The sequence below is a fragment of the Penicillium coprophilum genome (assembly GCF_028826855.1).
Source record: "Penicillium coprophilum strain IBT 35676 chromosome Unknown utg000004l_segment0_segment0, whole genome shotgun sequence".
Classification (NCBI taxonomy): Eukaryota; Fungi; Ascomycota; class Eurotiomycetes; order Eurotiales; family Aspergillaceae; genus Penicillium; species Penicillium coprophilum.
Window position 1 is genome coordinate 4,167,848 of NW_026622723.1, and position 14,328 is coordinate 4,182,175.

Below are 14,328 nucleotides of genomic sequence, written 5' to 3' on the forward strand. Positions count from 1 at the left end.
GGCATGTAAAGCTTAGAGTGAGGGCATCTGCCAAAACCAGGGGCGACTAGATCACTCGTCGGACCTTGGCCAATGGGGATGAACATGGTTGGGCTGGGAGTGCGTTCAAATAGACAGTAATGACCTTGACGGTTACGGGGGATGGTTCGTGAGTTTGAGAGGCGATAGTCGAGATATATATATATTTTGTGAAGATCCAAAGCATGATTCATATCGACCGATAAGCTGAGCCCGTGCTGACACCAGCAACTAAGGTCGTCTGGACAGGAATCGTGACATGAAATGGTACCAAACATGTGTATCCTATCCATGTAGTACCGCAAATATCCATATCTCACCCAGTACATGGTGCAGGTCCTAAACCCAACCAGATTAGATAAATGGATATTGAATACCTCGGCAGCCAGAATCCCACTTAAGCTTTACGGCAAAGTAGATCATGTATGTATTTGGACAATATACGCCTATATATGAAGTTGACGGTTATTGGAAATGTGCCCTAAAATATCTCCGTAGACTCTGGAGCCACAGTGACGTGCATCATCAATTGGCCACTTGCCGCACTGTGGCCACGTGCGAAATCCAATTGAAGATATAAAATAGATACTGGCAGAGATAACAGAAGTGAATTCATTCTGAAATTCACACAAGTTTTCTGCTTGATTGCTAGGGGTTGTGTTACAACACATCTCCCCCAAAGGCAAACACAGCTATTACAGCAGCAATTATTACGCATTTCAGACTGGACAAGTTCAAGTTCAATTATTATCAATTCAGATCAGTTCCAGAAAGAAAATAATCAAGAAGAAAAAGAGTCAAAAAGGGTCAAAAAGCGCAAGTTGTAGAGGACGGACTCGGAGAAAACTTCCCCGGAGACTCAGAGCTGGCCTTTTCTGTACTCTCTGGATTGTCCGGGGTTCTCGACCTTTTTCTCTTACCTCTCACCTCTCTTCCTCTCTCCCACCTCGCTTCTCACTTTCTCTTCAGGTGGCTCCTCTCTTTGAGCCCCTGTATCCTTCTTTTCTTGATTCTCGGTGCTTTGTCAGTCCAAATCGCTATTGCATTTTCCTGAGCATCCTCGGCATTCTCCTGAACCCCAAGAAAATCTATATATCCCACTCAATTCTAAAAGAGGAAGGATATACTTTCACTTGTGAGTTCTTCCAAAATTCTTGCCATGCCATTGATTCCACCCGAGGTTTAGGTGATCTGTCCTGATCTAACTTGATCGGTTGTTATTGCATACTGACCCGGGCCTGTCGTGATTGCAGGATCCTGTGCATAGCCCATTTACCAACCTTGTCTCCAACCCCGATTTATCTTATCGACCTTCATTATTCGTAATGGCTTCCGAAGCATCCATCTCTGCCAACGGCGGATCCCTCGCTGCTATGTTGGAACAGCAGCACGCCCGCGACGAGTTGCACAAGCCCACTGTGGAGGAGACCGTGGACGAGGAAGACCTCAAGCACCCCCCTCCGACCGTGACACAGCCAGATCAGCCCCTCCTGGTTGACGCTGATACCCCCGAGCCTACCACCCCCGCGCAAACCGCTTCCCCGGCGCCCACCCCCAAGCCCGCCACCAAAAAGGCCCCGGCATTCGATGTTCAATCCGAAGAATTGTTCCCAGCTTTGGGCAGTGGCCCGAAGCCTGCTGCCCCCGCAGCTGCTACATGGGGTGCGAAGAAACCTTCCGCGACCGCTGCTGTCGCCAATGGTTCGCCCGCGAAGTCAATGGGTGCGTGGACTACTTTGAAGCTTCCCAGACTGGACAAATTTTGACAGAGAAACAGAAATTCCTCGTATCATGGCTCTCCCCGGAAAGCACATGGAGCAGCTCCGCCTAGCTCCCTCCCAGATGCAACCCCGTGGACAGATGAAGAAGCCTCTTCGTGATGTCCTCCGGGATATCTCTCGCAGATCAAAGGCGAATGTCGACATGCGCGGTGGCCCCGGTGGCTCAATCATTTTCGAAGGAAAGGGCTCCGTAGATGCAGTGCGCCAGGCTCTCCGCGAAGTGGCTCAGCAGGTTGGATCTAAGGTATGTGGATTGAACCTCTGTAAAACGAGTACTCAGGCTAACTGATTCGTCTTAATAGCAATCTGTCCGTGTTCCGATTCCCACATCTGCGCGCGCTCACATCATTGGCCGTCAAGGTACCGTTGTGCAGGATATCCAGACCCGCACTGGTGCCCGTGTTCAGGTCCCCCGCGCCGATAGCAACGCTGCTGGTGCCGATGATGACGATGATGATACCATTGACATTTTGATTGAGGGAGATGCCGTGGCTGCGGAGATGGCCCGCCGTGAGATCGAGGCCATTGTCAAGGAGCGCGGCTCAAACATGAGCTTCCGATTGAAGACTGTTCCTCCTGAGTTCTTCCCCTTCATTGCAGGTGCACACGATGCCAACGTGCGGGCCATTGAAGAGCGCACAAAAGCGCACATTAATGTTCCCCGCTATGATACTTGGACGAGCCAGCCTCCTCCGCAGGAAGCCAACCCTGGCCAGGTTCAATTCGTGGCTGTGCCTGATAAGCACATTTTGATCTCCGGAGAACGGGCTGCCGCACAGGAGGCTCGGGCTGAGATTGAGCGCTTGGCTGCGCAATTGCACCAGCAGCTTACTCTGCGCCAGCTGGCAATCAACCGTGGCCAACACCAGTTCATTTTGGGCAATGAGGCCGATGCCCTGCACCAGTTCGTTGCACAAACTGGATGTGCCATTGTCCTGCCCCCTTCCTCCGATGAGAGTGAGTTCCTCACCATCACTGGTCCCCTTGACCAGATCGAGGCTGGTATTGAACACGCTATGGATCTTGCGACAAGCATGCAGATGGCTAGCATTGATCTGTCCCGCCAGCATCCCGCTGCTCCCGCCGGTCCCCACGCCCACGCAAGTGCTCTCTCGCAGTACTTACGTCGCCGTCAGGTCATCAAGGAACTTGAATCGACATACGATGCGCACATTGCCCTTCCTCCTAGTGTTGGTGGGCCCATCACTTGGGAGGTGTACTCCCGTGACGGCAAGAACACCATCCGCGCCCGTTCCGATATCATGAACCTAGTCCAAGCTCTACCACCTTCTAGACTCCGCCACGTCCCTGTGGACCCTTACTTCCACCAGTACCTGCGTGATCGAAGCGCAAACACCCTTCAGGGTGATTATGGGGTGCACTTAATGGTGCCTGATGACATCAACTGCCCCGAGGTTGTTCTTGTTTATGAAGGCCCGTCCGCAACTGCTTCCCGTTTCGAGGTCCCTAGACAGCGCCCCTCCCCCGCGGATGTTGCAGCCTTCGAGAAGGGTCTGCAAGAGGCTCAGGATTACCTCCTCAGCACTCTCGGAGACCAGCTTGACATTGTTGCCAAGACGGTTTCCGTTCCTGCCAAGTACCAGGAGAAGGCGCGTAAATTCATCACGCGCGAGCAGGCGGCCAAGGGCGAGGATAGCATCCCTGTGCGTGCCATTGTCGGTGACGCCCAGGGTTCTCAATGTGAGGTTTCTCTCCGTGGTCCCTCAGCCCTGGTGGCTGAACTTGCCGCCAAGGTGGAGGCTTTCGTTGTGGAGCAGGAGAAGGACGACCTGGAGCGTGGTTACACCACTAGCTTTGACTTCCCCCAGAAGTACGCCAACTTCCTGATTGGCAAGCGTGGTGAGAACATCAACAAGCTCCGTGAGGAGTTCGATGTCGATATCAAGGTGGAGAACGGCAAGGTCGAGGTCAAGGGGCCCAAGGCCAAGGCAGATGCCACCCGCATGCGCATTATCAACATGGGCAAGAAGTTGGAAGATGAGACTACTCATATTCTCAAGGTCCCCGCCCAATACCACCGTGAGCTGATTGGCCAGCGTGGAAATCAGGTCAACCGTCTTCAGGATCGTTACTCTGTCCGTGTCCAATTCCCCCGCGCAATTGTTGCCAATGATGACTCCACGGAAACCGGCAGTGATGCTGGTGGTGCTCGTCCCCAGCGTGCTCAGCAGGCTCCCGATGAGGTCCTTGTCAAAGGCCCCAGCAAGGGTGCCGACGCCGCTCGCGACGAGATCCTCAGCTTGCTGCAATATGTCATTGAGCACGGTCATTCCGCCGCCATTTCTGTGGCCCAGAGCCAGGTCGCATCCCTGATCGGCCAGCGCGGCCGCGAGATGGACAAGCTTCGCGCTGATACCGGTGCCCAGATTGATGTCCCTAACGCCAACGATGCGCCGGATGCATCGGGTCGTGTGGAGATTCGGGTCAAGGGTACTAAGCAGCAAGTTGCCGAGGCCAAGAAGATCTTGCAGCAGCGGGCCAGCGAGTTCGATGCCACTGTGACCAAGACCATTGAGGTTGACAAGAAGTATCACAAGGCTTTGATCGGTGGAGGTGGTATGTTATCATGTAAAGTTATATCCTTATTTTCGATTACTGACTGAATATAGGTGCCAGCATCCGCAAAATTGTCACCGAGGCCGGTGGCCCTACTGATGGCAGTGCCGCCAGGATGGTCCGTTTCCCCCGTCCTGAAAGCACCGAATCGACCATCCGCCTCGAGGGCAACGGCAAGATCGTGGATAGCATCATCGCCGCGATCGAAGAGTTCGTCAAGGAGCGCCAAGACCAGGTCACTGAAATCATCGATGTTCCCACCGCCCAGCACCGCATGCTTATTGGCCGTGGAGGTGACACTCGCCGTGGCATCGAGTCCAAGTTCAACGTCACCCTTGATATTCCTAAGCAAGGCTCTGGCCGTACCGATGTGAAGCTTAAGGGCCCTAGCAACGCCGTCCAAAGCGCCAAGGAGCACGTCAAGTCCATGTTGAAGGAGCAGCACACGGAGACCATCGAGATCCCTAGCCACCTGCACTACTTCCTCGCGGACAATGGCCACATCTTCCGCCGCCTGCGCAACGACTATCAGGTCACCGTGGACCACGCCGGCCAGCCCCTGCCTGTCCCTGCCCCCTCCGCCGCCGAAGACACTCGCGCCACACCTGAAGGCACCGACATGCCTCTGATCATTGATGATCCCAACGTCACCGCCGACGCACACTCCTGGACTGTCGTCGACAACAATGCTAAGGAAAGCTCTCCCCCTTCCCCTGGGTTCTCAGCGGCACACCGGAGAACGTGGCCAAGGCCCGGTCGGTCGTCGAGAAGGCTCTCGCTTCCGCGATCCATCAGTCCACTACGGGATATCTGATTCTGCCGGATCCCAAAACTTACCGTTTCGTTGTCGGCCAGGGTGGCAGCCAGATCAACGCCATCCGCAAGAAGACAGGCTGCCGTATCAATGTGCCCAAGGACCAGGCTCTTGGCGAAGCGATTGAGATCCGGGGTAGCCCCAGCGGCCTGGAAGAGGCCAAGGAGATGATCCTCGAGGCCGTGCACAATGGCCTTCACGGTGCTGCGCGGTAGGTAGTTATTCATTATTGCGACTGTGGTTTTGATTTGATCTAGACAACAACTCTTACACCACCCCTTCTCTGCTTTAACTTCGAGCGAGCGGGAACAGTATCATTTTAGTTCTTTTCTTTTGGCTTTTTACTTCAATTCTTGTTTTCATCTTTATTTTTTTGGTATCTATTTCATGAATATTGGATTTTAAAAAGATTTTTTTTTTCCCTTGATCTTTCGCCTTTGACGCTTCTCATTTTACTATATCTTGTTCTTTCGCAGACCGGATTCAACTTGTCTATGTGGAATGGACTGGGTTGATTCTGATAGGTGGGATTCCATAGGTAATTTGACTCGTGGATTAGATATTCTAATCTCTATATAGTACGTACTCTGTACTCCGTACTCCGTACCTATTTGCAAGAACAGGATCGAAGGCTGTGGAACTAAGCTCGGACCTGATATCCTCTCATGCCTGCGCTATTAGCAAGAAAGTGGAGATATTGATGGGGAACAACCCAAAGGAGTAAAGAAATCCGGCCCAGATTGGCTTATCGCTAATTGTCATTTCCATTCCGAAAGATTAATCCAAGTTATGTCGATATGAATAGATAAAAGGGTAATAAAAAACAGAGCTGAATACTCGTAAGGCCCGAAACTCGAAAAAAAAACACACGCTCTCTTTGCTCTTTTAGCCATAGCGACTCCCGTATGACAGGTCTTTCAATCTCAGATCTGCATTCTGACCATAACCGCTTACTAGTTCTCTCACACTCAATCGTCTAAGTTCAAAACACCCTGGACCAGCTTACTGCTGCTGAGCCTGCTGGGCCTGGAGGTAGTTGTATGCGCCGTAGGCAATCGCGCCACCGATGAGGATGACAGCGTAGAGGCCGACGCCGAAGCCGGCGGTGGAGGAAGAAGACGAAGAGTCGGAGGAGGAGGGAGCCTTGGACTTAGGCACGGGGTCACCGGGCTATTTGTTCAAGTTAGTTTTGACACGGATCGTGAATGCGGGTTGGGGCATGTGATTGCGTGGGGTTAAAGGGGAGGCCGAGGGTAGAAGGGAGGCACATGGGATAGTGTGGGGAGAAGTGTTTCCAAGGAGGTTGGGGGTTTGTTTGGGTTGCGTACCATGCGCTTCACTGTGCCGATGAACATCTTTGGGTCGTCGAGGATCGCGCGCGCCTCATCACTGTGGCCGACATCGTCGAAGGCTTCAGTGCAGTCTTGACCGGCGAGATCAAGGAGGACTTCCTCGCCACCGCTGTTAAATTGGTTAGCCGGTTGGTTCTAGCAATCTGGAGTGGGTTAAAGCGATGCGAAACGAGTGAAGATAAAACGTCGAGTTGGCTGCTTTTTTTCTTTCTTTGCTTTCCTCGTCTAATCTCGCTTGTTGTCTTGCTTCGGGGTGTTTGGGGCTAAAATTGGTGGCAGTGGGTAGATATGGAGACAACATACGGGTGCTCCTTGGCGAAATCGGTGCAGTCGTAGATCTTGTCGTTGAGGATCAGGTAGAGATCTTTCTTGGTGGAGTGCTCGGAGACCTCCTGCAGGGTGAGTTCCTTGGTTGCAGACATGGTGAATTGAGGTATCTAAATGGTCCGGTGTTAGGTTTCTGTCGAGACTGGGCAATGAAGAGGGGGGATGTGTGGAGCTGGCGATAGGAGAAAACGGGAAATGTTTGGAGAGGTACGACAACTTACGGGATCTAGGGAGATGAATCCAAAAAGCTTGAGAAATAGCAGAGAAAGCGGGAGAAAGAGAGAGAGAAAGATATCAAAAAAGAAAAAGAACCCCCAACATGTTGCTGGTACGTGCGGCTGGGCGGTCTCGTGTATGTGGGGCCAGGTACCCAGGGACTTTGATGCCGTGAATCACACCCGGGGCTTATAAGGGGAGAGAAAAGGGGAATTTCTCATTGGATGTTATATTACATTCTATCTCATGTTGTAACGTATCTAATTGGAATCTCATACCTCTAGGGTACAGTATGTTGTACTAGATAGTCCTGACGAATCAGGGGGTTGCTTATTAGGTATGAAATCTGGCCTTTTATACAATCTCTAAATCTGCAAAATATAACTATGCTGTACGGAGTACTCCGTAGATATGTCAGAATAGATAACAGCATGGTATATAGAAGATATAAACACAACTGCCTGACTACACTGCCTGATTAACTATAACCTCGGGGATCCAATTCTCGGGTACCGCTGTCGGTGTCCTTCCGCCTTCCGCTTTCCGCTCTCCAATGTGTAAGCACGTACTCCGTAGGGGAGGTTGTGTATGAAATATTCATGTGTATAATAATATACCTCTATCTAAACGTGATCATGACTACAAATCAAAACGCTCATTTCGCTGGAACTCGCTCATAAAACACGATGTACGCCTGCTCATTCTGTAACCGGTCTCGCGCCCGGAGATCTCGCGGATTGAAGTCCGTGGCCCGCTCATCATCGAATTTTCGCCAACACTGCCGCTCCGCATCGCAGACTAGTGAGATGTAATGTCCACTGCCCATCGAAGACCCAATATGCCGCAGCACTGCAAAGGCATCGTAAGTGAAGGGTGGGACCGTGGCACCGGTGGCAGGTGGGACACCGGGCTCCGGAGGGGGAGGGGGAGGGTGAGCAATCACGAAGTCGTCCATCTGTAGACCGTGAAGCGGGAATTCGATTGGGGTGTGGATCTTTCGTGCACTTTGGGTCTTAGATGCGGAAAAGCGCTTGAAGTGAACAACGAGAATCTGGGGCGCGCGGGTGATGATGATCTGCTTAGTTGCCATTCGCTTGCATTTGCAATGTGGGCACTTCCAGACCTCATCGCCGCTCAGCATCTCCTCCTGGCAGTAGCTACGGAGGCACTGATAAATATCACCCGTACCTGTTGGTGGGATTTCAACACTGATGCTGTAGAAGGCCTCATAGGTCGTAGATGTTTGTCGGCAGGTCGTGCAGCGCAGTCGACTGGCATGTTGGCCCGCGAATAACGACGAGATAAAAGACTCCTCTCGGTGACAGTACCGGTCCCATTCAATTCGGGAAACTTTGGTCATTGGCATGCGCTCTCGTTGCATCTCCTCCGAAAAGGTCAAAGGTCGAAGCGGCGTTCGCTGCCAGTTGATATTGAGATCCTCGTGGAGGCAATCTACCACAAAATCAAAGAATTCTTTGGCATCTTGCTGTCGGTCGATGGCCCATTCTCGATTCAAACGTCCACAAAAATTCCGGAATGAGGTAGGCATGATGACCTCGACATCGTTCTTCCATAACGACCTGGTCAGATTCGCATAAAGTCCTGGCATGACGCCCTGAGACCCCTTCCAATTCTTTTGTACATAATGACGAAATCGGTTGTCGATGAAGAACCTACTCAGTGAAATCGTTGCGCTGAGACATTGGATGGTGGAATTCATATAGCAGGTCACACCAAAATTGGTCAAGCCAGTTCGCGGGAGTTTGAGGCGATCTAAGCGGGAGCTTGGAGTGTACAGGGCTGTCTGATTCGCCGAATTCTGGCGTTGTAAATGTGGTTGGATGTGCCGTCCATCGGAGACGCCGCTATAGCTGGGACGGGGCACAGCAGGGGGTGGCCGAGAGGGGGCCACTGAGATGTGTGCAGCATAGTTCGGGGAGGCGGTAGATGGAGGACGGTAGTTCGTCTGTGTCATAGACTGTCGGACATCGTGCGGTTCAGGGAAACGACGCAAGAATGCCTCATATGAGTCGATAAATGGACTTGGTGGCTCTGGTTTAGTCTCCTCGGGTTCCTCCGTCAATGTGTCTTCCTCAGCATAGGTGCTCGTGTCAATCTCCTCGACTTTAGATTTCTCCATCCACTCGGACAACTCTTTCGAGTTCAAAGGAGTGAACTCGCGCAGCCGTCTCTTCCTAATTTCAAGGCTCGAATTTGCACTAGCCATGGTAGGAACTCTGCCGAGAGGTCGGCCGGGTCTAGGCATAGGCTTTCTAGTCTGCAGAGAACTCATGACAGCAGCGGTTGAGGATGTCGCAAGGGATTGTTGCCCTAAAAGATCGATCCAGGCATCCAATCCACCAAGCAAGAGAGCTGGAGGCCGTCCGGCCTTCAACGGCTTGTATGCATTGAACTCGTAAAGAGTATCATAGAGAGCTCTCAAATGAGGTGCTGATGTCCCCACCGGAGATCCAGCAAGATAACTGACTGAATTGGCGTTTTGATCATAGTAAACCACCAGATCGTACTCGTTCCGTTTCTCAAACAAGGCCTGCTCATGCTCCGGTGAATGAACGAGTCGCTCCTCTAGCTCTTCTGCCGACACGTTCTCTTTCAAAACCACGGGTTCTATGCAAATGATAGATTTTGCATACACGTGACCGTTATCATACTGGGCTCGGGCCCGGACATCAATCAGGAGCACATTGAACTTCCGCAGATTTTCAAGAAGGCTCTGCGCAGTTATAGTTGTGCTGTACGGCAAGTCGGGTGAGTTGCTTCGTGTCTCTCGCGCCGAATCCAAACCATTTGGCGTCAGAGATCTATACGGGTTGTCATCAAACCCTCCTCGGGTTGGACTGACACGTGGTGAATTGCTGAATTGCGAGTATCTTAGATTGCCTGAACGTGTGCTTTCTGTTGAGCTCCTCGGTGGGTTTGATGTGGGCTTTGATGGCACAGTGAAGACAGGGCTATAGGCTGGGTCCGGGGCACGTGGTAACGATGTGTTAAGCGGAACCTTCGGTGGAATTGTCGGCACACTAGATGAAGGACCCATGCCACGAGGTCCTAATGGACGTCTTGACGGTGGGGGGCTGTATGTTCCAAGCGGTACGTTTGACGAATGAAGTGGGGTCTGCCCTGCAGATCCTACAATTGGGCTTCCCGGCCCAGCAGTACTTGCTCCCGGCACATACTGGTTGGAAGGCGGAGAAGCCTTGAGTTTGGCAAAACGCTGCGCAAGAAGATCGTCTGGAGGACTGGAGAATCTTTGAGAATGCGCCTCTTTGTCGGGCATTCTTTGAAACTGAGTCGGACTTGGCATTCTAGCTAAGTGTGTTCCAGACTCTCGATTCTCACGGCCTCGTGGTGTGACGGAGGTCTGTTCTGGGGATCTGGATGTAAAGACACCTGTTGGTTGCATACCGCTGACCAAATTATCCTCAATAATGTCCTGCTTGATCGCATCCATAGTGCCTTGCTTGGACCGCACCGCTTTCACTAGACCGGCGAACTCCTTATACCAATCAGGACGTTGGCTGACGGTTCGATAGTCTGGATGGTGAGGAATAAGATTTATAGTAATCTCAGAGGCGCGAAGATACTGGACGTAGGCTTTATCGTTGTAGTTGTCATCTGCGAGGTTCCTGGCCCTTTCGATTGCATCGGCAGCCGTTGGCAAGAGTATACTAAGCTATGATCCCCGTTAATAGGAATGATTCATACAACTTCAGCAAATCTTACACATACCGGCGTAGTGTCATCAACATTTAACGCAGCAGCCTGGTCTTGCAGGTCTTTTATATTGGGGTACCGAGGTCGCCGCGGTGGGATGGGAGGGGCCTTGCCCTTTGGGTACAGATCTTGTCTGTTTACATGTCCGCTAGAAATCATGTCGTCGTCCACCGAGCAAGGCCGCCGCCTGCCCTTCCACGGTGGTATATTGGGGGAGATGGCAAAGTCGCCGCATCGGAGGACATGGTAGATCCAGGCAGCGACAAGCGGACTTAGCACATGGTTATGTCCAAGATAGAGGTGGAGGGAAGGATAGAGCAAGCCACCGGCGTAACCAATCCGCCTAGAAATGAGTCAAGTTCAAATAACAAACACGAATAACGAAAGACAGACTAGAGTACAACATAAAGAGGACAGATCCAGGAACGTAATGCGGGATGCCTCTGGGGTAATCAGATGACAGTACTTCACCGCCCCCAGCCTATGACGCCAGGGGCTTAGTCACTATTGAGGTGCCTAGAAGCTCCTCCTCCAACTTACCAGCCTGATCTTCATATTTGCTGCATTGACGTGTCTTGGCTCTCTGCAACACTACTTTGATCTGTGTGCCGCTCAGTATTAAACGCGCATCGGGTGTTTTGCCTTCACTATGGCAGGCTGGTTTTCTTCAACCTCGCCGCTCGATGAGCAAATCGAGCGGGCGACAGCTTCCTCTTTGTAAGTTTTGAGGACCATCTTGTTGTCATGTCTATATGCCCCAGGGCTACCGGTTGTCCTAAATTGAATGGTCATATGACTAACTTACTACCAGGGAAGACATTGCTCTTAACCTAGAAATATCAGATATGGTTCGATCAAAGAGCGTTCAGCCTAAGGATGGAATGAGGTCTTTGAAACGACGACTCGAGAATAGGAATCCCAACATTCAGCTGGCGACTTTAAAGGTGAAAAATTGCTCCCCGTTGACGATAGGCTTGGAACAAGCGCTGATAAGCCCGCCCCTCCAGTTAACGGATACGTGTGTCAAAAACGGAGGCACACATTTCCTGGCCGAAATCGCGTCCCGGGAATTCATGGATAACCTTGTCTCATTGCTGAAATCTGAAGGTGCACCCCTTAATGCTGAGGTGCAGGGGAAGATATTGGAACTTATTCAGAACTGGGCTATGGCTGCACAGGGCCGTATGGATTTGACGTATTTGGGAGAGACATATCGTAAATTGCAGAGCGAAGGATACCGATTCCCCCCAAAGACAGAAATGAGCGGCAGTATGCTGGAGAGTAGCGCAGTGAGTGTGTCTCGAACCCACCGCTCCGAAGCAGAAGCTAACTTGCGAATTTGTCTCAGCCTCCAGAGTGGATCGACTCTGAAGTTTGTATGCGATGCCGGACTGCGTTCAGTTTTATGAATCGCAAACACCACTGCCGTAACTGCGGCAACGTTTTCGATGCTCAGTGTTCAAGCAAGACCATTCCTTTGCCGCATCTTGGAATTCTCCAGCCAGTCAGAGTAGATGATGGATGTTATGCCAAATTGACCTCCAAGTCATTTGCGCCACCAGGAATTTCGGATCGATTTGCGTTCAAAAACAATTCGATCAGCAAATCTAACACAATGGAACCTCGTGCTGGAAAGGCGGATACAGGATTCGATGAGGATTTGCGTCGAGCGTTGCAAATGAGCCTCGATGAAGCCGAGGGCAAAGTTTCTTCTGGATTCGTCCCGCAGACAGGCAATGCTCCAGAACCCCCCAAAACCGCTCCTGCGACGGACAATGTGGACGAGGAAGATGCAGATCTCAAGGCCGCGATTGAAGCATCCCTGCGGGACATGGAACAGCACAAGCAAAACCATGCGGCCGCATTGAAGAATGTGCCTGCTCCAAGTTCTATCTTGCGCGATACATCTAGCACTCCCACTCCATTGCCTAAAAATCCATACGAACTAACCCCTGTGGAAACTGAGAATATTCATCTTTTCTCTACACTGGTAGATCGGCTCCAGCATCAGCCGCCGGGCACAATTCTGAGAGAGCCGCAGATCCAGGAGCTATATGAGAGTATCGGTGCGCTTCGACCAAAGCTGGCTCGAAGCTATGGAGAGACCATGAGTAAGCACGGTGAGTTTAGCTGTCTCCATTCCCATGTATCGAACTGGAAACTAATCGCCACAGATACATTATTGGATCTTCATGCCAAGCTCTCGACGGTCGTACGTTACTACGATCGGATGCTAGAAGAGCGTCTGACCATTGCCTATTCGCAACATAACCTTGGTCATGGAGCTGTTCCCGGGGCGGCACACTATCCAAATCTTCAGTCAGGGTTCCCTACTCACGCCCCCGACGCCCAAAGCGGAGCCGAAAACTTCTATTATGGAAACCAAATGGAAAGCTCTCGCCTACCTGCTAGCATGTATGCACCGCAACAGGTAAACGGCAACGGGTTCCAAGGTCCACCCAGCGCTGTCCAGAATTCTGCCTACCCATCACAACCCCAACATGGAGCTCCCACAAATGAGTCTTATGGTCAAAATTGGGGTGGAAATACCTATCCGACCCTTGGATCACCTTCACCTAGCAACGCCATTCCCAATAACTATACCAATACCCCAGCACCAAGTGCTCCGGCTCAATATTATGCAGGTTCCCACAACCCAGACTCAGTCAAGTCGCCCGGCGCAGAACCCGCATACCAGCCGTCACCCATTATGCGCCGGGACTCCCAATATCAAGCCAGTGCGCCTCCCAGCGGTCCTACTCCTGTACCCGAGCAACATGCATCTGCTGGTTACGTGCAATCACCGGGCTATTCTGTGCCGCCCACTGCGCCAGCACTTCATCAGCATACAACAGGTCCTTCTCAGTCTTACTATTACCAGTCAGAGGCTCAGCCTCAACAACCCCCTAACACCGTGCCGTCCGCCCACCCCTCAATTAATGCTGGACAACCGGGGCCCTATGCACAGGAGACTTCGCAGCCGCCTTATCAGCAACCAGCCCGACCAGTGGAGGAAAACCTGATTGAGCTATAACTTAATCGCATTTTTTGGGCGTTATTTATGGTTCTGTCTTTGTGTGTTTGTGTGTTTTTCTCCGTCCGATGATACCTGAAGACCTTTAGCAGATTGAATGTGTTTATAGCTTGAAGCGGGTGAATGAAGAGATCTCAAGTATACATGAAAGAGCACTACCTAAGGGCACTTTTTAAGAAAAAGATAATCATTATTACTAGGTCCTTAGTTTGTTCCCCCAGATTCCATTTATAACCCCTTCTGGAGTACTCCGTAGAAGCGTCATATTTGCCTCAGGCATTCCACTACTCTTACCCGCTCCTTAATCGCCGAAGACAGCGAGATCGCCTTCTCGCTTCTTCACTTCTCTAATTCGCCTCGGATCTCTCTCCTATTCTTCTTTTTCGAATTCTATCTGATTCTTCATAATATTACTGGTGCAAACCGGTGTAACCCGGTTTCCAACTATTGAGCCTTGATTGCTTTTGCCTGCAT

The 14,328-nt window shown here is 51.4% G+C and overlaps 4 protein-coding genes across 4 annotated transcripts; 2 read left to right on the forward strand and 2 right to left on the reverse strand.

The window, feature by feature from the left end:
* Positions 1 to 1,343: 1,343 nt before the first annotated feature.
* Positions 1,344 to 5,405, forward strand: N7500_006022 (putative RNA binding effector protein Scp160; the record flags this gene model as incomplete). Its single annotated transcript, XM_056677166.1, has 5 exons — positions 1,344 to 1,740; positions 1,796 to 2,043; positions 2,102 to 4,376; positions 4,430 to 5,022; positions 5,076 to 5,405. The coding sequence occupies 5 exons, from the start codon at positions 1,344 to 1,346 to the stop codon at positions 5,403 to 5,405; spliced, it is 3,843 nt and encodes a 1,280-aa protein (XP_056532166.1).
* A 787-nt stretch (positions 5,406 to 6,192) lies between these two features.
* N7500_006023 (cytochrome b5-like heme/steroid binding domain-containing protein) lies at positions 6,193 to 6,964 on the reverse strand (the record flags this gene model as incomplete). The annotated part of the gene is made up of 3 exons (XM_056677167.1): positions 6,193 to 6,360; positions 6,519 to 6,651; positions 6,846 to 6,964. The coding sequence occupies 3 exons, from the start codon at positions 6,962 to 6,964 to the stop codon at positions 6,193 to 6,195; spliced, it is 420 nt and encodes a 139-aa protein (XP_056532167.1).
* Positions 6,965 to 7,740: 776 nt separating this feature from the next.
* Positions 7,741 to 10,979, reverse strand: N7500_006024 (putative ubiquitin C-terminal hydrolase; the record flags this gene model as incomplete). Its single annotated transcript, XM_056677168.1, has 2 exons — positions 7,741 to 10,779; positions 10,836 to 10,979. 2 exons carry the CDS (start codon positions 10,977 to 10,979, stop codon positions 7,741 to 7,743), a joined length of 3,183 nt encoding a protein of 1,060 aa, XP_056532168.1.
* A 490-nt stretch (positions 10,980 to 11,469) lies between these two features.
* On the forward strand, positions 11,470 to 13,854 carry vps27 (ESCRT-0 subunit protein VPS27; the record flags this gene model as incomplete). The annotated part of the gene is made up of 5 exons (XM_056677169.1): positions 11,470 to 11,537; positions 11,632 to 11,764; positions 11,828 to 12,109; positions 12,169 to 12,940; positions 12,995 to 13,854. 5 exons carry the CDS (start codon positions 11,470 to 11,472, stop codon positions 13,852 to 13,854), a joined length of 2,115 nt encoding a protein of 704 aa, XP_056532169.1.
* Positions 13,855 to 14,328: the final 474 nt, after the last annotated feature.